This window comes from Chrysemys picta, chromosome 2 (genome assembly GCF_011386835.1).
Source record: "Chrysemys picta bellii isolate R12L10 chromosome 2, ASM1138683v2, whole genome shotgun sequence".
Classification (NCBI taxonomy): Eukaryota; Metazoa; Chordata; order Testudines; family Emydidae; genus Chrysemys; species Chrysemys picta.
Genome location: NC_088792.1, coordinates 202530358 through 202556647, shown reverse-complemented (window position 1 = coordinate 202556647; position 26290 = coordinate 202530358). Strand labels below are relative to the sequence as shown.

General features: G+C 43.7%; 1 protein-coding gene across 7 annotated transcripts in view; it reads right to left on the bottom strand.

Moving 5' to 3' along the window:
* PIEZO2 (piezo type mechanosensitive ion channel component 2) overlaps positions 1–26290 on the bottom strand; it is a 425559-nt gene that overhangs the window by 203122 nt on the left and 196147 nt on the right. For all 7 annotated transcript variants that reach the window (XM_065582029.1, XM_065582034.1, XM_065582028.1 and 4 more), the window contains exon 4: positions 21191–21233. In XM_065582029.1, coding sequence (XP_065438101.1) covers positions 21191–21233 — 43 coding nt within the window. The remainder of the gene's footprint in view (positions 1–21190; positions 21234–26290) is intronic.

Below are 26290 nucleotides of genomic sequence, written 5' to 3'. Positions count from 1 at the left end.
TGAGTCCTCTTCTTAAAGTCAGCAGAACTACTCACATGATTAAGGATTGCAGAATCAGCTCCCTAGGAAGTTCATGTTGATGCTTTCAGTGCTGTATAAAAAGGTGCCAATGTAACTGCAATCAACACAAGGGAAGCAAGTTTATTGGCATATTGCAGTTATGTACTCTGGAGGATATCTATGATCTTTGTAATTACTTTAACTAGAGACTATTTACATTAGCATTAAGACTCTTGCTTAAATGGAAACTGGGGATTCTGAGCAATTTTTTCAGATATAGATTAGAAGCAAGTCAAGATGTTTCAATGAAGGATTACATTTAAAAAAAATATTTCATAGGTGAAATCATGGCTCTCGTAGAAGGGAGTGTTTAAGAAGAGCCAGTAACCTACTAACTCCTTTCCTAGTTAAGTGTGTTAGTCATGTGATAAACTTTTCCACTAGAAGGGAAATCATCCTTTTAAAAATATCATCTCATTGTAAATTGTTCTACATTTCAAAATGTAGAGTAAAATGTCAGAGTTATAGAAATGTTAAAACTGAGATACTGTAAAAAAAAAAAAAGAAAAAAGAAAAAGAAAAGGGGTTCTATTCTGCTTAAAGTTAACAGAGTAAATTAACCATGGAAGAAATATAAAGGGGGTTTTTTTTCCTGCAAAAGTGAAAAAGCATAGAATTTGTCAAGAAAAATGTAAGTTCAGATGCAAACTAGCTCAAATATATAAAGAAAAAAGAACAAAAACATGTATGAGATAGCATGGTGGTTGTCACATCTACATCACTGAATAAATGGAACACATTTTTATTCTATTTTGATGCTGTAAGTGAATTTATTACTCATGCCAGGCATCAGAGTTGTAGCCCCTGAAGAATGAAGTCCTCTTTACTCTCATAACAGATCTACCATGGGCAGTGCCAGCACAAGCTTGCCCATATTGCTTAATCAATGCAGATCAACTTTGTCTCCTTCAGAGTGGTAGCCGTGTTAGTCTGTATCAGCAAAAACAACGAGGAGTCCTTGTAGCACCTTAGAGACTAATAAATTCATTTGGGCATAAGCTTTCATGAGCTAAACCCACTTCAGATGCATGGAGTGAAAAATACAGTAAGCAGTATATATATTACAGCACATGAAAAGATGGGAGTTGCCTTACCAAGTGGGGGGTCAGTGCTAACAAGGCCAATTCAATCAAGGTGAAAGTGGCCTATTCTCAACAGTTGACAAGAAGGGGTGAGTATCAACAGAGGGCATTGCTGGCACATGATGGCATATCTCAAACTGGTAGATGTGCAGGTGGTGTCCCTTGAATAGATCCTATGATGGTGTCCCTTGAATAGATATGCAGACGGAGATGGCAACAGGGTTTGTTGCAGGGATTGGTTCCTGGGTTAGTGTTTTTGTTGTGTGTAAATGCTGGTGAGTATTTGCTTCAGGTTGGGGGGATGTCTGTAAGCGAGGACTGGCCTGACTTAGAACAATGTTTCCTCAAGTCTTGTCCCCTAGCGCCCCTACTCTACTTGCGCTACATTGATGATATCTTCATCATCTGGACCCATGGGAAGGAGGCCCTTGAGAAATTCCACCAGGATTTCAACAATTTCCACCCCACCATCAACCTCAGCCTGGACTAGTCCACACAAGAGAGCCACTTCCTGGACACTACAGTGCAAATAAGCGATGGTCACATAAACACCACCCTATACCGGAAACCTACTGACCGCTATACTTGCCTACATGCCTCCAGCTTTCATCCAGACCCCATCCTATGATCCATTGTCTACAGCCAAGTTCTAAGATGCAACCGCATTTCCTCCAATCCCTCAGACAGAGACAAACACTTACAGGATCTCTATCAAGCTTTCTTAAAACTACAATACCTGCCTGGTGAAGTGAAGAAACAGATTGACAGAGCCAGAAGGGTACCCAGAAGTCACCTACTACAGGACAGGCCCAACAAAGAAAGTAACAGAACGCCACTAGCCGTCATCTACAGTCCCCTACTAAAACCTCTCTAGCGCATCATCAAGGATCTACAACCTATCCTGAAGGACGATCCCTCACTCTCACAGTCCTTGGGAGACAGGCCAGTCCTCGCTTACAGACAGCCACCCATTGGCCAAACTGGACAGTCTCTATGCAAAAGAATAAATGGAAACAAAATCAGACATCAAGAATTGTAACACTCAAAAACCAGTAGGAGAGCATTTCAATCTCCCTGGACACTCAATACAGACTTAAAAGTGGAAATTCTTCAACCAAAAATTTCAAAAACAGACTTCAACGAGAAACTGCAGAACTGGAATTAATTTGCAAACTGGAAACCATCAAATTAGGCCTGAATAAAGACTGGGAGTGGATGGGTCACTACAAAAAGTAATTTTCTCTCTGTTGACACTGACCCCTTCTTGTCAACTGTTGAAAATAGGTCACTTCCACCTTGATTGAATTGGCCTCGTTAGCACTGGCACCCCCCCACACACACTTGGTAAGCCAACTCTCATCTTTTCATGTGCTGTAATATATATACTGCTTACTGTATTTTTCACTCCATGCACCTGATGAAGTGGGTTTTAGCCCACAAAAGCTTATGCCCAAATAAATTTGTTAGTCTCTAAGGTGCAACAAGGACTCCTCATTGTTTTTGTCTCCTTCCTCGCTTTTCTCCAGGAGAGAGTCATTTCACAACAACTAAACAAGTTCCATTACCAATATCACAAGGCCTTCAGCACCCCATGGAATGCAAATGTTTAATCAGATAATGCAGTAGTAAAAGGAGTTATCAGTGGAGACCACATTTCAGTTTATTCTGGCTAGCTAGAGCCCCTAATTTTTTTTCCATCTCAGGATGAAGGAAAAAGAAATGCTGCAGAATTATGCTCTATTATACTATTTTAAACATAGGTTTTTGTTTGTTACCAGGTAGGCTGACCTCATTTTAGCCAGAGTATTACTTCTGTCTGAATGCAGGGGGTCAATCTGCTTTCATGCATGCTAGTGTAAAACTAGAGTTATTCTACTGAAGTTCAGAGCTAAACTAATGTAAATCTAAAGTAATTTTTGACTTATTCAGTGTTTAATGCTGACCACTAGACTCTAGATGACTTAAAATATCAAAAGTAAACATAACTCATTCAGATCTCTTTAAATACTCTTTTTGTTGTTTTTTTAAATATAAACTTATTTTTAATCTAGATTTTCCCCATTAGTCAGACATCTGGATAGAAGTTTTATTTAATGCAAAAGAAGCAAAGAAAAGTTCATTTAAAATAAAAGATTTTAAGCATGTAGTACATATTGAACCAGATCCAAAAAACCCACACATTTCTCCTTCTATTTTCTGCCCTATAAACAAAATCAACAGAAGCACTTCAAACCACATGAGTTCTACAGACATGCCTATAATGAAATTACAAGACAAGGGCAGGTTTGGAAGTTAAATTAAAACAATCACACCACTCGGAAAAGAAAGGGCTCCTATCTGTGCTATACAACACCCTGAAGTAAGCACACACAACAAGGTAGCCACATCCCCACTTGTACCTTGTTGCTTAATTACTGTCTACTCCTAGGAAACAGGACAACTAGAGTGTTTAGTTTAAATGATATAAACAGGTTCTTGTGATGTGGTTTTCTACTTTAAATCCCATATCTACCAACCAGATAACAGCCAGACAATAAAATGAATGGACTAGGATGGAATCTGGAAAACAATTTTATCATAAGCAGTAAATTATAAGAAACAAAACTTTACTGATTTCATTCTCAGTCTCTGAAGGGAGGAAGGAGAATCAGCTCAATTTCTTTTCAGCTCTGTTGCCTCATGCTATACATATGCATTACATTCAGCTGAAATACGCAAATATGCGTAATTGTAACCCTTGTAGAATAAATTCACATTTATGTATATTTATAAGTTCCTAAAGAGAAACAGAGGTCACAGATTAGACAATGATATGAAAGGAATCTCAGGGAGCCCCCATAAATCAACCTGTGTCTACTCAAGGCATCAACAGACAGAATTAACAGAAAAACTAAAGAAAGAGTTGAGTCATCTAGTGTTCATGATGCAAATAAATAAAGGACATGCCTTTTGAGGTGAGAAATATTTTCTAAGCTAGCTTGACTTTCTGACCCCCATAAATCACATTTGGAATCTTGTGGCTAATGTAAAAGTAAATCACACTCTTGGCCAAATAATGGCTGGCCATGAATGGTTGTGTTAGGGAAGAAGGAAGGTAAGAGAAGCCGTGATGGGGTATCCACTCCACACATGTCTTGAAGGGGTCAACGTGGCCAGGTAGGCCAAATAACTCTCCAGGTTGCACCTGGAGGAGGAGTCAGGAAGCAGGGATTGATTAAATGAGGCCTAGCTGGACAGGAACAGGAGGGCCTGTATAAAGTCCAGGAGCCGAGAGCAGAATGGGGCTGCAGGGAAGTAGTCTGCAGTCACTCCCTGGGAGAAGGAAGTTGGGCTAAAAAGACTAAAAAATGTCCCTGGGAGGAGGGAGTTTGGGCTGGCAAACCCAGGGAAGGGGGAGAGTCAGAAAGGTAGGAAAGGCTCAGGGGAAAATCAGCAAGGAGCAGAGTAGGGCAGACTTCGGCTGCTGATGAGGCCCTGAGCTGGAACCTAGAGTAGAGGGCAGGCCTGGGTTCCCCTACCAGCCACTGGGGAAGAGGCATGGACCAAATGGCAAAGAGAGGACTGCCTGGGGCTGTTCATCTTGGGAGTCTCTGATACCCTAGAAGCGGAGGACTATTGTGGCCTGGCTGGAAGGCCAAGCCACGAAGATGAAGCTGCAGCTCCTGAAGTGAGGGGTTGTAGAGAGAGAGGGGGGATGATGGGTCGATGGTGAGACACCTTCAACTTTGCTGCCCCTCCACCAAGGCTGAAATATCTTTGTGAAGCTGACACTGAAAGACAGTCTGACAGCCAAAGATTTACAATCCTGGTTAATGATTGTCACGCTACTCGTCATGGGCTTACAGCTGAGAGGGCCAGTCTTAGGCCAGACTGTCAGAGAACAGGGCAGACACCCCAAACTGGTGGTATATCTTTTAATTAGATTTCACCAAGTCAGTGCACTCCTGGATTACTACGTTAGTCTGACCATGGAGCCATGGACAGTCCCCTTCAGCCCCGCATTACCATCCAGACAAACTGGACTTTATGATGAAAGGTTATTAAAACCATAAGTCACCACACATTAGATTCTTCCAACCCCAAAGTGTCAGTCACTCCCTCCAGGTCAGTGGATGTTCCAGATCTCATGCCAAAAACAATGCTGATAGCCAATTTCTTTAGTAAACTAAACTAAAGATTTATAAGCTAAGAAAAAGAAATGAGAGCTATTGAGAAGTTAAAGCAGGTAAAATACATTATAGGTGAGTCAGAGTTGGGTAAGTTTGTAAAATGATAGCAGAGATGTAATGTCTGTTAGGGTTACCCAAAATAGCTTTGGGGAACCTCTGTCCATTTGCTCAGAATTCTCCATGTCAGAATTCATCAGTGCAGAGATGCAGAATCATGCCCTGGATTCCTTCTTATAGCTGAAAACAGTCAGGCAAGAGTTTTCAGCACAGCATGGGCCCTCAGAACGCAGACAGGGTTTGTGAATTTTCCATTGTTGAACGCAAAGACCCATGCTTTGAAATGACCATGTTTCTTCATTTACAGTTCTGAGGCTTTCATTCCATTTAATGGGCAATTTAGAGATAATATATATAGTTTCAGCCACCCAGACAATCTTTCATTAGTTTACAGGAACAGAGAGAGAGCCAGAAACATTCCTTCATTAGTTTTTGTGTAGTTTTACATATTAAATACATTCTCATCCTAATGCTAATACACCTTTTGATCTAGGGTTAACTAAGTACAATGTAAATCAAGAAGTTTCAGATAAGTGAAGACAACAACATTAGCATTTCACTAGTTTTCAAGCATTTAGGGTAAATATAATTGTCAGGCATGTGCAGTGTACAGGTAATGTGATAACATCCCTCTTTCTTCTAGTCTAACAAGTGAATGGCCTGTGCCTTTGATTTGAGCTGGCTCCTGGGTAGGCAGCATCACAATGATAAAATGCAATACACAAATGTATGGGGATGAGAGGATAAGGTAATAGCAGTATGAGCATTTTTTACTTAGGCCTTGGCTACACTTGCGAGTTACAGCGCTGTAAAGCCGCCCCCAGCGCTGTAACTCACTCCCAGTCCACACTGGCAAGACATTTGCAGCGCTGTATCTCCATGGTTGCAGCGCTGCATGTACTCCACGTCCCCAAGAATAGCATGTATTGCGCTGCCGCTGCAGCGCTGTGGCGCCAGTGTGGCCGCCCAATGCACTGTGACTGGCCTCCAGAAGTATTCGGCAGTATCCCACAATGCCTGTTCTAGCCACTCTGGTCATCAGTTCAAACTCTACTGCCCTGGCCTCAGGTAACCAACCATGTGATCCCGCCCTTTACATTCCCCGGGAATTTTAAAAATCCCCTTCCTGTTAGCACGCCACGCCTGAGCAATCAGCGAATCTTTCCAGGTGACCATGCCTCCACATGCCAAGCGAGCCCCAGCATGGAGCAATGGCGAGATGCTGGACCTCATCAGTGTTTGGGGGGAGGAAGCTGTACAGTCCTACGGCTGGAGCGCAGCTGGGAATTAAGATACCTTCAGGAAGGTATCAAAGGACATGCTGGAAAGGGGCCATGACTGGGACGCCCTGCAGTGCAAGATTAAAGTGAAGGAGCTGTGGAGTGCCTACCGCAAAGCACGCGACGCAAACAGCCGCTCGGGTGCTCCCCCCGCGACCTGCCGATTCTACAAAGAGCTGGATGCGATACTTGGGGTTAACCCCACCTCTACTCCGAGCACCACCATGGACACTTCAAAGCCGGTGTCGGGGGGGGGGGAGGGAGGAAAACCAGAGTGAGGGTGGTGGGCCGGATGGAGACATCCCGGAATCCCTGGAGCCATGCAGCCGGGAGCTCTTCTTGAGCCAGGAGGAAGGTAGCCAGTCGCAGCGGCCAGTACTTGGTGGAGGACAAACAGAAGAGCAGGTTCCCAGTAAGCGTTTTTTTTTTCGGGAAGGAATTTTTTTGGTGCAGGCTCTTTGGGAGAGGAGGGTTAGGCATGCATGCCTAGATGCGGAATAGTGCATTGATGTGGTTTATCACATCACGGTAATCGGCCTCAGTAATCTCTTCAAATGTCTCATCCAGAACATGTGCAATGCGCTTGCGCAGGTTTATCGGGAGAGCCACCGTGGTCCTTGTCCCAGCCAGGCTAACGTGTCCACGCCACTGTGCCACGAGGGGCGGAGGGACCATTGCTGAACACAGGCAAGCTGCATATGGGCCAGGGCGGAAGCCACATTGCAGTAGAAGACTCTCCCTTGCTTCCCAGGTCACCCTCAGCAGTGAGATATCGTTCAGGACGAACTCCTGTGGAAAATGTTGGGACAGTGTTCAGTGTAGGTGCCCTCTGAAGCTGTTGGATCTCCCCAAGGGACAGAAACCCAGACGACAGTGCAGCCCTGAAACAATCAGTCCCCCTTACTCACCATTTTGAGGCTCCCGTGGGATATGTGTGCTCTATTTCAGACGGGAAAATTATGCTATTGTGTAGACCCTGTGTGTTTTCAACTCCTTAAGTGCGGGGGGAATCATTACTCTGTCTGGTATAAACAATGCTGCCTCTGTTAAATGTTGCATTTTGCCTATACAGCTGCATCAACCCTGAGACCTCAGCCGTCCCTCTTATCGCCTGCTCAGAGACTGCAAAGACTCAGGAAGAGACTGCGAAAAAGAAAAGAAGACACGCTGCAAGAAGTCTTAAAGAGAATGAGAAAGCACAGAACTGGAGGGAGCGAGAAAGCAGGATCTGCCAGGAAAACGCAGCGCACTGGCGGCAAAGCACGGAGCACCAGCAGCAAAGCACAGATCGGCTCATAAGCATCCTGGAGCGCCAAGCAGACACTATCCAGGAGCTCGTAGCCATGCAGAAGGAGCGGTACCGCAAGCACAAACGCCACCCCCCACACACAGTCCTTGTCCCCAAACTCTTTCCGTTGTGCCCCACTGTCACCTCCAACCCACTTTCCCCAACTTCCGTGTTCTTCACACCACCAGCTGCCTCCAACATCTGTATCTTCAGCACCCAGCCCTGAAAACCACGACCCTTACCCTCTGCACTCAACCCCCATCACCATGCAGTATAGCTATCCTGAAGTGCAGCACTCACTGCACAGCACACCAGACAGGACATACGCGAATCTGTGATTGTACTGTTCCCCACTCCACCCCCTTGTTTCTTTGCAATAATTTTTTTTTCTTTTCAATAAATGGATTTTTTGGCTTTGAAAACATTCTTTATTATTGCATAAAGTAAAAGACTCCTTAGCCCAGGAAATAAACAGGCACTGCAAGTCTGCTGTCTGCTTAGCAAACACTGATTCCTAAAGATTGGAACTACTGTACTTCACTGCAGTGCAGGACACCAGATATCAATGCTGGTTTTCAGCCTCAAATTGCTCCCTCAAGGCATCCCTAATCCTTGCAGCCCTGCGCTGGGCCCCTGTAATAGCCCTGCTCTCTGGCTGTGCAAATTCAGCCTCCAGGTGTTGAACCTTGGAGGTCCATGCCTGAGTGAAGCTTTCACCCTTCCCTTCACAAATATTATGGAGGGTACAGCACGCGGCTATAACAGCGGGGATGCTGTTTTCGGCCAAGTCCAGCTTCCCATACAGAGATCGCCAGCGGCCCTTTAAATGGCCAAAGGCACACTCCACAGTCATTCGGCACCAGCTCAGCCTGTAGTTGAACCGTTCCTTGCTGCTGTCAAGGCTCCCTGTGTAGGGTTTCATGAGCCACGGCATTAACGGGTAAGCGGGATCTCCAAGGATCACAATGGGCATTTCAACTTCCCCTACCGTGATCTTCCGCTCTGGGAAAAAAGTCCCGGCCTGCATCTTCCTGAACAGCCAAGTGTTCCAAAAGATGCGTGCATCATGCACCTTTCTGGGCCAGCCTGTGTTAATGTCAATGAAACGCCCACGGTGATCCACAAGCGCCTGGAGAACCAGAGAGAAATACCCCTTCTGATTAACGTACTCGGATCCTAGCTGGGGTGGTGCCAGAATAGGAATGTGTGTCCCATCTATCGCCCCTCCACAGTTAGGGAACCCCATTTGTGCAAAGCCATCCACTATGTCCTGCACGTTACCCAGAGTCATGGTTCTCCTGAGTAGGATGCGATTAATGGCCCTGCAAACTTGCATCAACACGATTCCAACGGTCGACTTTCCCACTCCAAACTGGTTTGCGAGCGACCGGTAGCTGTCTGGAGTTGCCAGCTTCCAGATTGCAATAGCCACCCGCTTCTCCACTGGCAGGGCAGCTCTCAATCTCGTGTCCTTGCGCCGCAGGGTAGGGGCGAGCTCCTCACACAGTCCCATGAAAGTGGCTTTTCTCATCCAAAAGTTCTGCAGCCACTGCTTGTCATCCCAGACTTCCATGATGATGTGATCCCACCACTCAGTGCTTGTTTCCCGAGCCCAAAAGCGGCGTTCCACGGTGCTGAGCATGTCCGTGAATGCCACAAGCAATTTCGTGTTGTACACGTTACGCGGCTCGATAGCATCGTCGGATTCCTCACTCTCACTGTCACTTTGGATCTTAAGGAATAGTTCAACAGCCAAACGTGACGTGCTGGCGAGATAAGTCAGCATACGCCTCAGCAGTTCGGGCCCCATTTCCCGCAGACAGATCGCGCTGCACAGAAACCATTGAAAGATGGCGCCAAAGGTGGATGGAAACAAAGGGATTTCTGGGATGCGAAGCGATGCATCACGGGGCATTGGGACAGGACCCAGAATGCCCCACACCCACGCCCCCTTCCCACAACCCACAGTGCCAGAATGGAAAGAGGTGCTCTGTGGGATAGCTGCCCATAATGCACCACTCCCAATGGCACAGCAAATGCTGCAAATGTGGCCACGACAGTGCGCTGGGCAGCTGTCAGTGTGGACAGACTGCAGCGCTTTCCCTACTCAGCTGTACGAAGACAGGTTTAACTCACAGCGCTGTACATCTGCAAGTGTAGCCAAGGCCTTAGACTGTGTCCCCAATATAACTCGCTGCCAGCCTAACTGTTGCACATATTGAAGCATAGCTTAGCTTTAGACACCATCACCATGCCGCTACGGGAAACCTATCCAGACGCACCAACTCTCCATCTCCTAAACCATACAGGCCCTGTGCACCTCACAACCATGAAAAAAACCCCACCACTCCACAGTAAGAGTCAACTGTATACAAAAAGTCAGTGTGTTCTACACACAAGGGGCTAAATTCATCCCTATGCATAGGGGCAGCACAGGGCCTAAGCATCCTTTAAGTCCACTTAAGCCCTCAGAATTTCCCACAAAGGGGCATGGCAGAGCCAACATTTTCTCACTTGGTTTACAGCACTGTCAACAAATACATTATTCTGTTCTTTTTAGGTGAATGCAGGATTGGAAACAACAGAATAAGCAGTAACATTGAGATGCAAATATGACAGAAGGACATGCTTTAATTATGATTTCCAAACACACATTTGAGTTAGAATTAATACAAAATGTTGCATGTCCATAGAATAGCAATAGCTGATTATGTAAACATTAACTTGTGAATAATAGCCTTGTGTGTACTTTACACAGCTATTGACAGATTAATATGTTTTTAATGAGAAACCGGTATTCAAACCAAAAGGTCTTTTCTCTGTGTTACTGAAATATCAATTTATTATGAAAAGTGAATTCATGAAGTCGCCAATCATAATAATCACACCTTTTCTTCTTCAAAAACGTGTTTTTTAAAAAAATCAGTTGTTATTTATTTAACATATAATATCCAGGATTAAATTGATCTTAAACCAGTTTTGTGGAATCTTAATGTAAATCATTACACATGAGAAAGAAACCATGGGAACATGGGAAAAGGAGAAGAGAAGCATATCGTTAGTTGTAGTGGGAGTTGAATTATTCATTGGAAATGGGAGAGGGTTCAGAAAAGAGTTACAAGAATGATTCAAAGTCTGGATTGCCTCCTTTATAATGAGAGATTTAAAGAGGCTCATTGTCCAGCCATGACAAAAGAAAGACAGGAAGCAATGGATGGGATTTAATTAGGCCACAGCTTTATTAACCTAAAATATCTCGGAGTATCTGGCAATAAATTGTACAGTGCAGGTCATCATTAAGGCTACGTTTTAGTTATGGGTATTTTTAGTAAAAGTCACGGACAGGTCACGGGCAGTAAACAAAAGTTCATGGCCCATGACCTGTCCATGACTTGTACTATATACCCCTGACTAAAACTTGGGGGGGTGGGGAGGACAGCCCAAGGTGCTTGGGGGGGACGGTCTAGCAGGCATGTGGCCCGGGACCCCCGCTGGTGCTGGAGGGGATGGGGCTGGCAGGCTCCCTACCCGGCTTCTCGTGGCTCCCCGGAAGTGAGGAGATGGCCCTCCCTCAATTCCTAGCTCTGCGCGCTGTCTCTGCCCCAAGTTCTGGCTCCACAGCTCCCATTGGCTGGGAACATGTCGCCGCTTCTGGAGAGCCCCCCAAGGTAAGTGCGCCTCAACCCCCCGCCCTGAGCCCCCTCCCACACCCAAACTCCTGCTGCTGCTGGGGGAAAGGGGCGTAGTGGCCTGAGCGGCTTAGGTGGCCTCTGGGCCAACTGCACCGGCCTCTGCAGAAGTCACGGAAAGTCACAGAATCGGTGACTTCCTTGACCTCTGTGACAAACTCGCAGCCTTAGTCGTCATTAATCGTTTCCCTCTGTTTGGGGGTGGCATCAGCTCTCCCCCTTTCCAACCTGGTCCCAGCCACCTCGTTGTTCAGATGCCACCACCCCTCTCTCATATGAAAGTTAAAGGGGCTATAAAAGGAGGGGATTGGGTCCCCACTATACCACATGTTAGTATCCCTGAAAGCCCTTCCCTCGCTTCCTTAAGGGATGCTTTCCTCTAAACCCCCTTCCAGTTGATTTTTTCTGATGATCATATTGCTTCTCTAATGAGTACCTGCACTGGACATCTGCAACAAGGAGGTACCAGCAATTACCTTAGTTGCCTCCCCCGATGCACCCACCAGGTTCTCAGATACTTACTAATTCCTTCCTTAATATGGGACTGTGATAAATGAAGGGGGGGGTTGGGTAGCTTTCTTTTATGGACACTCAGCCAGACAGCTATAAAATCCCTCTTGCTAGCTGTTCTCTACTTGCTTAACTTGTAAAGGCTTAAAAAGTCTAACTGCATGCATAGGTTAAAGGAAGTGAGTGGGCACCTGGCCAAAAGAGCCAATGGGAAGGCTAGAACTTTTTAAAATTGAAACAAGACTCCCCTTTTGTCTGTCTGTGGCTGTTCTCCCGGAGAGGGGAGACAGAGCAACAATGCTGTAAGAAGCTTTAAGCCAGGTATGAAAAATCATTAAATCATACCTAGAAACTACTCATTTGAAATCCTAGATATGTAAGTGGATCAGGAAATGTCTAGGAAGATGCAATAAGGTTTCTCTCTTATTTCTTTATGGCTTGTGCACTTCTCTGTGCTAACCCCCAAATGCTTTTGTTTTGCTTGTAACCATTAAGCTGGACCTCAAGAAAACCATTCTTGATGATTAATTATTATATTTGCTCTTTTTAATTCTAGCAATAGCCTAAGTTCCAGATATATTTTCTTTCTTTTTGTTCTTAATAAAATTGACCTTTAAGAACAGGATTGGGTTTTTTGTGTCCTAAGAGGTTTGTGCATATGTTGTTTAATTAGCTGCTGGCAACAGCTGATTTCCTTTGTTTTCTTTTTCAGCTCTTCCCTGGGGCAGGGGGAGGGAGGGTGAAAGGGCTTGAGGTACCCCACAGGGAGAAATTCCCAAGTTCAAAGGGTTTTTTTGCATTTGGGTGGTGGCAGCACCTACCCATCCAAGGTCAGAGAGAAGCTGTAACCTTGGGAGTTTAATACAAGCCCGGAGTGGCAAGTATTAATTTTTAGAATCCTTGCTGGCCCCCACCTTCTGCACTCAGCCAGAGTGGGGAATCAGCCTTGACAGGGACAAAAATATATCTGCTCCCCGGTCAGAGAAGTGTATCACTGAATAAGTCAGGTACCCAACCAGAAGACATGTGCAGATGCGTAATTAACAATCTTCCTTGGTCACATATGAATTTATCCACCTCACATACCCCCTGGCCTTATAAATCCCCAGAGGCTTCATGATACCTGCCATACTCTCCATTCCAACATTTCAGACCAAACAATTGTCACCCCAGGGAAAAAAAATCCTGCATCTGCCCCAAATCCCTCTTAGCTCAAATCATCAAGTTGACCTCCAATTGTTCACACGCAGGTGAAAAATTGCCACATGCAATAAATAAAATAATAATAATAATTAATGGAGATATCCCATCTCCTAGAACTGGAAGGGACCTTGAATGGTCATTGAGTCCAGCCCCCTGCCTTCACTAGCAGGACCAAGTACTGATTTTGCCCCAGATCCCCAAGTGGCCCCCTCAAGGATTGAACTCACAACCCTGGGTTTAGCACAATGCTCAAACCACTGAGCTATCCCTTCCCCCCGAATGCCTGCTCCTGGGCCACAAAATGATGTACAAGGGGAATCAACTGATTCCAGAGCATGTCCCTCCTTGAGCCATTCCTTTACTCCCTGTAGAGCACTTCTCCACTCAGGCTGACTCAGAGCTGCCCAACCGCTGAGGCCCAGCAGTGAATTGATGGGCCAAATGGGGTGGAGTAGGGGGGAGAGAGCTCAGCTATGTCCTCAGACCACTAAGGGGTTCATTCGCCCTCCCCCAGCCAAGAAAAAAAATCTCTTCCCAGGGGAAAACAGCCACGCTTCTTAGGGTCTTGTCACTGCCTCCCACTGCTGCTGCGTTCCGTTCTCTCTCGTGATCTTGGGGTGATTCTGACCCATCCTTGCAAGGACTCTGCTGATACCCTGAGGCTCCTAGGGGCCCCCTATACCATATGGTGGGTCCCTGTGACCATGTGTAACCACGTCAGGCTCCTCTGCTGCCTCCACGCAGCAGCTGCTGTTGATCCACAATTGATGACAGCTTGATGGGGGTTCCCCTTCCTCCTATGCCTCTGGGACCCTGGCTCTACACCTCCCCTTATTGCCTCAGGTGGGGGGAGGTACCCAAGCCCTGCACCCTCTCCCTTGCTAACTACTCTTGCATGTGGGAGGCATCTGGAGCTGGAGCAGTGAGCATGTGCAGGCATCTGGACCTGTTGCTACACTCTGCCTAGAAGTGAAGACTGTTCCCAGTCCAAGCCCAAGTGAGAGGACTTCTCCGGAACTCCCTGGGGTATAAATACCTTCCTCCCTCCCCTCTCCGGTCACCTGTAAGGATAGTGCCTCCCCCACCTGGTCAGGCCACTTCCTGTTCCTCCTTGCCCCACCCAAGTAAACATTCTAGGGTTGCCAGGTGTCCGGTTTTTGACTGGAACGCCCAGTTGAAAAGGGTCCCTGGTGGCTCCGGTAAGAACTGCTGACCAGGGCATTAAAAGTCCAGTCGGCAGTGCTGCAAGTCTAAGGCAGGTTAGTCCCTACCTATTCTGGCACCGTGCTGCGCCCCGGAAGTGGCATCTGCATCGAGCACCAGCTCCACACTCCCATTGGCCAGGAACCGCAGCCAATGGGAGCTGGGGGGGGGCGCGGTGGGCAGTGCCTGCGGGTGAGAACAGCATGTGAAGCCTCCTGGCTCCCCCCGCCTAAGAGCCAGACCTGCTGGCCACTTCCAGGATGCAGCGCAGTGCCAGGGAGCCTGCCTTAGCCCTGACTGTACCACTGACCGAGAACCACCAGAGGTAAGCCCGCACCCCAACCCTGGCCCCAATCCCCTGCCCCAGCCCTAAGCTTCCCCCAAACCTGGAACCCCCTCCTACACTCCAAACCCCTCATCCCCAGCCCCAACCCAGAGCATGCACCCCCAGCCGGAGCCCTTACCCCCCCGCACCCCAACCTCATCCCAGCCCAGAGCCCCCTCTCCCACACCCCAAACCCCTCATCCACAGCCCAACCCCAGAGCCCGCATCCCCAGTCCAGAGCCTGTACTCTGTCCAGCACCCCAACCCCCTTCCTCAACTGCAGCCCCCTCCTGCACCTCAAACCCCTCATCCCCAGCCCCAGCCCAGAGCCCTCACCCAAACTCCCTGCCCCAGCCCAGTGAAAGTGAGTGAGGGAGAGTGAGCCATGGAGGGAGGGGGAAATGTAGTCAGCAGGGGTGGAGAAGGGCCTCAGGGAAGGGGCAGGGCTAGGGTGTTCAGTTTTGTGCAATTAGAAAGTTAGCAACCCTAAAACCTTCCCTTCCACCCATTGCAGATGGAGTCCTTTTAGGGGTAATGACTTCTTTCCTTCTGTCCTGCGAGACAAAGGATACACTGTATACGGTTGTGGTGGGCACAATATATTTAGTTTATCCAAAAGAAGATTAAAAGGTGACTCGATCGTGGCCTAAAAGTAACTGACAGTAGACAGCTCCTAACAGTAGATAGCTCTTTAATCTATCAGAAGGCAGCATACTGAGATCCAGTGGTTGGAAGGTGAAATTAGACAAATTCACACTAGATACAAGATGCAATTTTTTAAACATGAGGGTAATCAAGCATTAGAACAATTTACATACGGATGTGGTAAATTCTCCATCTCCAGGAGTCTTCAAATCAAAACTAGATGTCTTTCTAAACAATACACTGTAGCTGAAACAGAAGTGATGTTTTTGATGCAGTAATTACTAGTTGAGGTTTTATGGGCTATGATACACAGGTAGCCACACTAGATGATTATACCAATCCCTTCTGGCAGTAAAATCTAAGAATCTATAACAGTTCTTGTGAATTCATCCTTTTTCTCTGTCGACAAAGTATCTACGAATCAATGATGATTACCTGAAAATGTATTACTTATTCATAAATATTTTGCCAAACAATTTTCAGCCTGTTCTTTGGAAATTATTATTTTCAGCTATTTGATTTTCATTATTTGTGGTGTGTGACGGCTCACTCTAGTCATGTGGTATTTTTCTCCTCTGTGACTGGAGGACTGAAAAATCTTTGAATAAGCAAATATTGAGCAACGTACCCTCTGCTATCAATGTGCTAAAATTCATAATACTTTCCTGCTTTGTGGACATTTTCACAAGTATTTGGTGGTTATTGGAGTACTCTCAAATTATGAACACCACAACCCCTCAAACAGCAGTGGAGTAAAGTCAGCCTATTTATCCACAAACATATTTATCCATTTGTTTGGGGTTTTTTCTCATCATACAGCAACCTTTAGTTATTAGCACTAAAAGACTAGAAAGAGGTTACATTACATGTAAACAAATAAACTCAACATTTTAATGTATTCTCATTATGATGGAGGTATAAAATGAAACATTTTTACATCTAATTTATCCAAATGCACAGATGATGTAGTCTGTATAGATTTCAATAAAGGTGACGGCTACTATAGTATGTTGCAATTATCTTACTTGTAATGGCTCAAAAAAAAACCCAATCAATAACAATAAGAGCTTCATTTAAATCTGTCAAACCCAGATACACTCCATTTAATTGAAAGGCTCTTAACTCTAGTCATTTCCTGGATATAAAGCTACTTTACTTAAGCTCCGGCATTTTTAATTTATCTCATGCTAAAAAGCAGCATGTTGGACTCACAAGGAGTGCTTACATAAAGGCTCAGACAACCAGATCTCTTGGTGTCTCTTTGTTTTGCACGATACAAATACAACAGCAATGTAAATACTCAACTGCAGAGTAAACATCATGTAACCACAAAGTAACAATGACATGCACTGTATATTATCAGGGCCTATTTCCTGAAATGTATACACAGTATCTTCATTTCCTTCTGTCAATCAAGCTAATCTGAAATGTCCCCGTAAGAAAGGGACCTACATTCTTCTTTCCATACAGGTTTCCCATACTTTAAGTACTGGTCTAGCCTTCTTAAAGCCATGACTCTGAGGACTGACCTTCCCCCATACATCTTAAAACCTGCCTGCATTCTGAGAAAAGCAAACTCTTATCTGTGCCAATGTCAGTGCATCTACACAGCTTTACACCTTAGTCCACACCTTGTGAGGGATGTGCTTGCAAACAGCGAAGGCCTTTTCTCCTCTCCGTATTCATATCTCTTTCCTATTTACAATTCAAGCTATGGGTACTACAGGCATCAAAAGATTGTTTACAATGTGGTGTACCCCAGTACCTGATTCTCCCTTTGCCTATTTCAGGAAGCACTGTTCATAGGAGTATACTGCTGTTTTAAACAATGAAAAACTTCAAAACCAAGACATTGCTTACAAAAAACAAACACTGAACCTCCAAAGTATGTTTCTGACAGATCACTTAATAAAATATGAGCTAGTTTCCCGTAAGAACACCTGATGTTCATAAAATCAAGAAAGTCCTATAAAGAAGACTGTTTGAAAACACCAGGAAAAAGTATGGAGATTCTGTTGAACAAAACTGGCTTAAATGTTCAATTCATTTAAGAATTGGGGGAAGAGGTTGTTTTGTTCTTCCATGCCCATCTGAACTGACAGAGAGAAAATTCCTGCATGTGGATGTGACATCAAGGACCAAATACATTGGCTTCAATTAAATTATTCAATTAAATTATTTAATTAAATCAGTGTAACTGAAATACAAATGTTGCCCTAAGAGAACACCTAATTTCCTGGCATACACAAACATATTCAGATTCTTCACAAGGCCATTTTCTACAGTGAGAATTGTGTATTGTTGAACAAATGAGAGCATGTTAGTATCTTGTCTACAATTGGAATGATCAGAATGGATTTTATTTTCCAAAATCCACTATCCATTCCAACTGAATGCTTTGAGGCTCTTATTTCATGAAATATACAGAAGACTATTATTATTATTAGATTGCTGATGTCTTCCACGAGTCCTTTTCTCCGTGACTACACCTACTGACAAGATAGTAATCTTTTCTAAATACTAGCATCTTCTAATGAGCACTATACGTAAAACCTAAAATAAATAATCTATATTACTGTGCCCTTTGTATTTCTAATCCTTGACAGGTTCGAGCCTGCCATACATTTTATCTTTAGTTGAAATTACCATTTTCCCACTTTGGCATGATTTGGGAAAATAGCAGCAGCAAGTGATAAACTTTAAAGAAAACTGTAGCAATGAAAGAGTCAGTATTTCCCTGTTTTGCACCATAGACTGAATATCATGCTAAATAAAAAGCCTTTTAAGAAATAAAATTAGATTTAACTTGTGGGAAGAACAGCAGAACCCTACAGAAAAGATGCACCCAATGCTCTGAGTCCTAACAACTGAAAATGCATAATTTCTGTAACAGACCAATGTGTTTTATATCTTCCAGACTTACTACGCTGTAAAAACAAACAGTCTGCCTATACATGGACAAGATCCTGTCAGATGTCACAAATAATGAACTTCAGATCTAATTCATGAACTTAACTGAAAGCCTGAATGATTTTAATGAATGATGATAAACTAAAGCCTCAGAATATAATAAAAGGGAATTATAATTATAATTTAAGTAATGTTAAAACCAGAATGATCTCCACACTACAAAAAGGTCCAATGTACTGCATTACAATTAAGGTTCTTGTAAGTGATTCTAGAAAACTGAAGAATTAGGCCAAATGACCACATGAAAATGAATGGACAGAGATTTTTAAATTTTTTCATGGTATGATCCATCCTGGAATGAAATCCTAGATGGTTTTCAGATCAAAACAAGTCTGAGTGTTTCTGACTTTTGAGAAGCTCTGAAATAAAAGTGTGCACATTTTTCTAAGACCTTTTCTGCAATGGAAACAAGCTCTAAAACTCTGATCCATTCACTGGCATAATATGTGCTGAATTGTCTCTTTCTGGAGTCTAGCATAGACAGGAGGATGGGAAAAAGCAGTCTGAAGAAGATAGGCCACAGAATTCTCTTCCTATCTCGATAATTATTTCCAGGACTCTGCTCCTCAAGACTTTTTTTTTTTTTTTTAAACTCAGTCAGCAAGCTATTTCTCTATTCTGAGCAATACATCCACAGGAGGAAGATTTAGAAAGCAACCAAGGGCAACCATTAATCTTGAATTTAAATATAGTTAGAAAAAAAGGGGTTTTAAGATACTGAGATCTGAGGCCTGAAGACAGAGTTCATCAAACGTCGAGACATGACAACTCTCTAAAAGAAAAATGAAACACACCATATCCAATGCTTTTCTTAATTTTTCAGAGGCATAAAATCCTCACTAAAAGTTTAAAAAGTAATTCACAGTCTTATTGAACCATTACATAGACGGTCTACCCTTAAAGGGTTGGTTGGCCAAGTGAGACTTCTGCAGGCCAGAATGATTGTTTACCTACTAAATTATTAGTAGACCATCTCATCTCCCACATTTCCTGTTTAACTCCTGTTAAAAATATGGGACAATGCAATCAATATTTTTGGCAGATTAGAAATGTTGGGCCAAACTCATAATAGGTATAATAATATAAATGATTTACCCAAGAGATGAATTTGGCCCATTTTTTTAAATTTAGTGATGGGTGGTAGTACTTGGTCCTGCTAGTGAAGGCAGGGGGCTGGACTCAATGACCTTTCAGGGTCCCTTCCAGTTCTAGGAGATATCTCCATATATTATTATAATTATAAATACAATGGGCCAACATTTCGTTAAATTAATACAATGAAGATGCTTTCAAAATTATTATGTTTTAAAAATAGATCAATAAGGGTATCATCAGTTCTTTGTAAACTTCAAGAAAAATGAAAGCTGTAGAGAAATATGTGGACAACTTTCAGTCTCTCTATTTCCAAATAACTTTTAATGCTGAGCCTTAAGAATAAACCTGGGCAATGACTCTGGGATACTGTCCTTGAAGTCCTGAGGGCAAGTTCTTTAATGGTAGTATTGATCCACCCCTTACATTTGCTGATACTACAGTGGTTCAGTGTTCAGTCAATTTATGTGCTCAGGAGAAATTAGTCAAGTGGAATGCTTTTAGACAAGAGTGACTAGAGCTGCCTTTCATTTATTGTTATTAATGTCTGAGGATTTTAATCAAGGGAGAGGTTTAAATTTAAAGATAGAGCTTTTCTATTACAATAAAATGTAAGGCACCAATTTATGCCTTGTGCAGAATAGTTTCATTCTGGTTCAATGAACTAGCCATTAACTTAAATAAAGGCAAGTTGTTTAAATTAAGCAACAAGGCAATAAAAGTGAGAGCAGCTAGAAAGATGATACTAGGTGGAGACAATGAAAAGGAAAGGCTTTCCTCTCCTCAACGCCACCCTGGCTTTGAAAAGGCCATCTATGTTCTTGGCACCAGGCAGCCTATGCGTAATGTTAAAAGACAACGTTCCCCTTCTCTCATACATATCTACTCCAGTTCGTAGTGGCCCCATGCCTTGCCCTACCACACTCTTGTGCAGTCTAGAAATATTTGGTTTAGACAGAAGATCAAAGCTCTATATGGACAGGAAGCAGATAACTCTGCTTCATGTTTGTAGATGGGCATATAGGGGACTGAGTATTTCCAGGCTTGAGAACAGATTACTCTTTAGCAAGGCCTGGCCTAGTTTAAGTTCCAAGAGAGACATATGTTTCTGGTATGACAACCTTGTGGTTATGTTTGGCTGAAAGAAGGCTTTGCACTTCAGGAATGCTGAATTCCGGATTTTTCTCCGATGTTAAATAGTGCTTTGCCAATCGTGTTCTTTTTCCACATTCATTCGTTTTTGTTAGTTAATATGCCATAGTTCAGAAGTCTTATGAAAAATATAGGAAAGCAGCAATACCTTCCTTCAGAGGTAAGACTTCAAACCAAATACTCTATGAAGCCTACTTTAACCCTAGTACATTACGTTGCTCTCAAATGAAATTATTGTAAGCCAGATTTACAAAAGAGCCTTGTGCTCCATGATCATCACAGGATATAGTTAAAAATGAAAGTTGTGAACCTGCCAGTAACTCTACATACCACTCCCCCTAACTTGACATCCCAGATAATGTAGATCAATCAACGTAAATAACTTTGCCAATTTGTGTGCAGGCATCTCTTTTTCTGTTTGTATTTTAAGCTGTAACATGCATAGGAGATAAATTCACTGCTTACCTTTCAAAACCGAACTGTCGTAATGTTTTCTCCCATGTAGAACCTAGAAAAAAAAACATTGAATAAAGAACCTCTAATTTTTAGTTTCTCTTATTCATCCACATCACTCTAGCTTCTCTGTAGCTAGAGTCTGTATTTTATTTTGGTTTTTCCACCCAACTGAAAACACCTTTAAATGGTGTCACCTCATAATGGAGACCTGCCCAAACAGACTACCACTGAGTGACATGGACTGTTTTAAGGTGTCATCTTACATCACCCCTTCCCCATTGCAAAGCAATTGGTCACTCCCACAGTTGTCTTTAAATTCAAATGTGGCCTGCTGAAATTGCTGAATCAACATATTCACACACTACACTCTTGAAATTTCACCTTTTAGTTTTACTGGTAATCTTCACTTAGATTCTTGTTGAAAGTTAAACAGAACCTTTGGAAATCCCACCATGTCTTTTGTTTTAAATGAAGTAACATTGTGAAAAGATTTTCTACTGATTGTTTAACACATGCAGATCTTCCAAACATCTAATACTGACACCTCTAAAGCTTCTTTATAAGTCAAGAACTGAATCCCGTAAGCATTATAAATAAAAGTTATCCCTAACCATGTGAGCAGTCCAACTGACTTCATAGCATTGACTCCTATTGGACTACTCATGTAAATCGTGCAAGATTGAGCCCCATGTAGTTAAAGGGATGTAACCACAAAGCCAAGGTTCAAAACTTGACCAATACTTTATGCTCTGAGTGAAATATAATTACAGAAACTGTAAGAGAGACAGTAATTCCTGTCAATGAATGACTCTGAAATATTGTTTTGCTGCTACAGTGACAATCATCCAAAAGAGGGAGCACCAATTAACTAAAACTCTGTCACCAGACTTTTGCCAACATCATAGATAACTCCCCATCAATTATGTTTAGGACAACAGAAAAATCAAAAAGAAAAAGCTATGTTGGATGTTGCTCTATAGAGAATAGAGGAGTGGGGGGAAAAAAGAGATGTTCAGATTCAAACAGCTGTATTTGGAGAATCTGAACTCTGTAGCTCAGATCCATCTCTTATGAAAAAATGGAGAACATCTTTTTCACTGGCAGATCAAAGTCCTGCCTGATGAATGTGCGTGGAGCACATGACGACATTTTGCGGTCAGTGGGAAAAAATCCCAGTACATAGAATCATAGAATATCAGGGTTGGAAGGGACCTCAGGAGATCATCTAGTCCAACCCCTTGCTCAAAGCAGGACCAATCCCCATATATTCTTTACTATCAATCCCCTTCTATTCTGTTAAAGGGATTTCTCCCAAACTGACATACAACTGAGCTGCTGGGTGCTCAGCACTTTTGAAAAATCAGGCCACTTATTTAAGATCCTAACTTTAGTGAAGTTTATGTTTTTATATATATAAATGTTGGCATTGAGGTGGTTTCTATTTTATCTGCTAAACTATGCAGAGTACAGAGTAAGGAAGTGGTTAACTCCCAAAATGATCTATTTCCCCATTTATGTTACTTATTAAGTATTACAGTGCCACTTTTGTTTTCTAAATTAGAAATTATACCTATTAAACCTAATGTAGTAAAAAATGAAGTTAGTTTTGTAAAGGCATTATGTTTTGTAGGGCTCCCTTCACCCACTCCTAAATCAGGGGCAGGCAAACTTTCTGGCCTGAGGGCCACATCGGGTTTTCAAAATTGTATGGAGGCCGATTAGGGGAGGCTGTGCCTCCCCAAACAGTCAGGCGTGGTCTGGCCCCTGCCCCCATCCGACCTCCCCCTCCCCCGCTTCTCACCCCGATGGCCCCCCTGGGACTCCTGCACCATTCAACCCTCCCTGTTCCCTGTCGCCCCCCCCCCATTACCCCTGCCCCATCCATCCTCTCCCTATCCCCTGACCGCCCCTGGACCTCCCGCCCCGACTGCTCCCCGCTGCCCCATCCAACCCCTCCTCTCTCATTCCCTGACTGCCCCTCCGGGACCCCTGCCTCATCCAACCACCCCTTCTCCCTGACTGCCCCCGGAACCCCTGCCCCCTGACTGCCCCCTGCCGCCCCATCCAACCCCCCGCCCCAGAGCATTGCGCCAGCACGCTGAGGCTGCAGGGGAGGAGAAACAGTGGGGGAGGGGCCGGGAGTGAGCCTCCCGGGCCAGGAGCTCAGGGGCCAGGCAGGAGGGTCCCGCGGGCCGTAGTTTGCCCACCTCTGTCCTAAATAGAGAGCAATATAAGTAAGGTCACTAGGGCCTGCTGAACAAATCTAAGTATTTAATCTCCTGTTTTTAAAATAATCGTTGCAAAAAAAAATCGCAGTAAAATGTACATTCCTAAAGTCAATAGATGTTTGATTTTTATTTTAGTTAAGCATACAGACTGGTGTAGAGTTTGGTCACTAACACTCTACATTAAAAGTTTCTGGAAATCCCCTTTTTTTGTTCTTCATCTTCTCTGCCTGTAACTGCAGACTTGGTTTACATACATTTTTGGAAATGCTTAATATAAAATTATTTTTACAGTGCAATAAATGCTCAGACTCTGCATCCCATGCCCTTTCTGCTCTTGGATGACAGCTGTTACCAACTGAGGCCTATTGATAATCAGTGTGAAATGACTGGTCATCTTCAGAGTTTACACAAAGCTTTTCTTCAGGTCTGGGAAACTGAGGCTATGTCACCACTGGCAATTGAACGACAAAACTTTTGTCTTTCAGAGGTGTTAACCCCTGCCCTCCCCAAAAGAAACATTTTGTTCTCCTTCTGACAATGCAAATGCCGCTTGTTGGGAGTGGACTTTTTTTGTTGGCAGGAGAGCCGACAAACAGTGGCTACATGGTGCGACTTTTAGTGGCACGTCTGTAGAGACACAGCCATGTCGCTAAAAGCTGTGTAGTGTAGACAGCCTTACACAGAGTGTCATGCTAAATAGGAGATAGAACAGATTGTTTAGCATAAGTAGTTAATGCACATTTCAAGGGACTATTCAAGGTGAATGTGTTAACCAAACATATGCAGTCTTGTAGCTGTTAGTCCCAGGATACACTGCTCTACAGCCAAAATGCTTCTGAAATAAATGTAGTTAAACTTTACTAATTCTGGGTCACTGAGAATGAAAATGATGCTTAAAATTGTTGATTGGCTCTAGTTTTCAAGATATGCTATTGGGTCAGTATATACGACCCTTGACTTGGAAATGGCGGAGGATAAGTGAGTTATAAAGGGAAGGGATCTCAATTTAAACCAGAAATGACTAAAATACATCTTTGACTGGATCTATGAATAAATCTATGACTGGGTTTGGACAATACTTGCTTTTTAGGCAAAACAATGAATGATGCAATCTGAAGCTGGTATTGCGTCATACATGATATGAATTGCATCATGTTATTCCTAGAAGTCATGGATGATGCAATCATAACGAAGCTTACATCACTCTGCTGAACAAATTGCCCTATATCAGCTCTAGAAATCATACAGTGTCGTGCTCTCTTATTTGTCAGTGTTTGATTTTGCAAAGGGACACATTTCTGTTTAGCCAAAGTGGGCAGGGATGCCTCGTACTTGTGTGAACAGTGCAGATAACTTCTGCTATGTTTGTGGTGAAGTGACTTTTGCATCACAAAAGTGCAGTATAACCACTATGGTTAAGAAAGCCTATCACCTTTATTTTGGCTGCAAAATTGGAGATCAGGACAAGAGGTGGGCCCCACACATATGCTGCAACACTTGTGCAACAAATCTTCGCCAGTGGTTGAACAGGAAAAGGAAATCTATGCCTTTTGCAGTGCCAATGATTTGGAGAGAGCCAACAGATCATACCAGCAATTGTTACTTCTGCATGGTGCCTCCAGTTGGGAAAGGTGTGTCAAAGAAGAAAAAGTGGACTGTGCATTATCCAAACATTCCATCAGCTATACGCCCAGTATCCCACGGAGAAGGACTGCCGGTTCCTGATGCACCAGAATCATTCTCCCTTGAGTCAGACGAGGAAAAGGATGAACCTTCTGGTCCTGAACCATCAATGTCACAGGACCCACATTTTCTCCCATCCTCCTCCTCTGAACCACACCTCATAACACAAGGTGAACTGAATGACCTTGTCAGGGATTTGGAACTACCCAAGAGTAAGGCAGAACTGTTGGGCTCCAGACTACAGCAGTGGAATCTCCTGGCATGTGATGTTAGGGTTTCCATGTTCCATGACCGCCAAAAGGATCTTGTCCCATTCTTCTTCATGGAAGGTGATCTTGTAGCCTGCAACAACATCGATGGTGTGATGGCAGCCCTAAACATTGTTCACGATCCAGATGAGTGGAGACTGTTCATTGATTCATCGAAGAGGAGTCTTAAAGCTGTTTTACTGCATAATGGCAATGTTTTGCCATCAATTCCAGTTGGTCATGCAGTCCATATGAAGGAAACCTATGACAACATGAACCAACTTTTGAGGTGCATAAACTATGACCAACATCAGTGGCAGCTTTGTGGCGATTTGAAGGTTGTTGCTCTCTTGCTTGGTCTGCAGACTGGATACACAAAGTATTGCTGTTTTCTCTGCAAGTGGAATAGTCGTGCAAGAGATTCCCACTACATCAAGAAAGATTGGCCACTCCGACAGTCATTGGAGCCTGGGAGGAAAAGTGTTCAGCATCCACCACTTGTTGATTCAAGGAAGATTTTACCACCATCCTTACACATCAAGCTGGGTCTGATGAAGAACTTTGTCAAGGCCATTGACAAAACACAAGCTGCTTTCAAGTACCTCCATGGAAAATTTCCAAGGTTAAGTGAAGCTAAGATAAAGGAAGGTGTCTTTGTTGGTCCTCAGATTCGTGAACTTCTTCGAGATGATGCATTTGACCATGCATTGCGTGGCAAGGAAAAGACGGCATGAAAAGCCTTCCAGTTAGTGGCAATAAATTTTCTCGGAAACAACAAGGCAGACAACTACAGGTTGTTGGTGGAAAACCTCCTCAAGGCATACAAAAGCCTTGGTTGCAACATGTCACTAAAGATACATGTTTTGCACTCTCATCTAGATTTTTTTCCACCGAACTGCGGATCAGTGAGCGACGAGCACGGCGAGCAATTTCACCAGGACATTGCAACA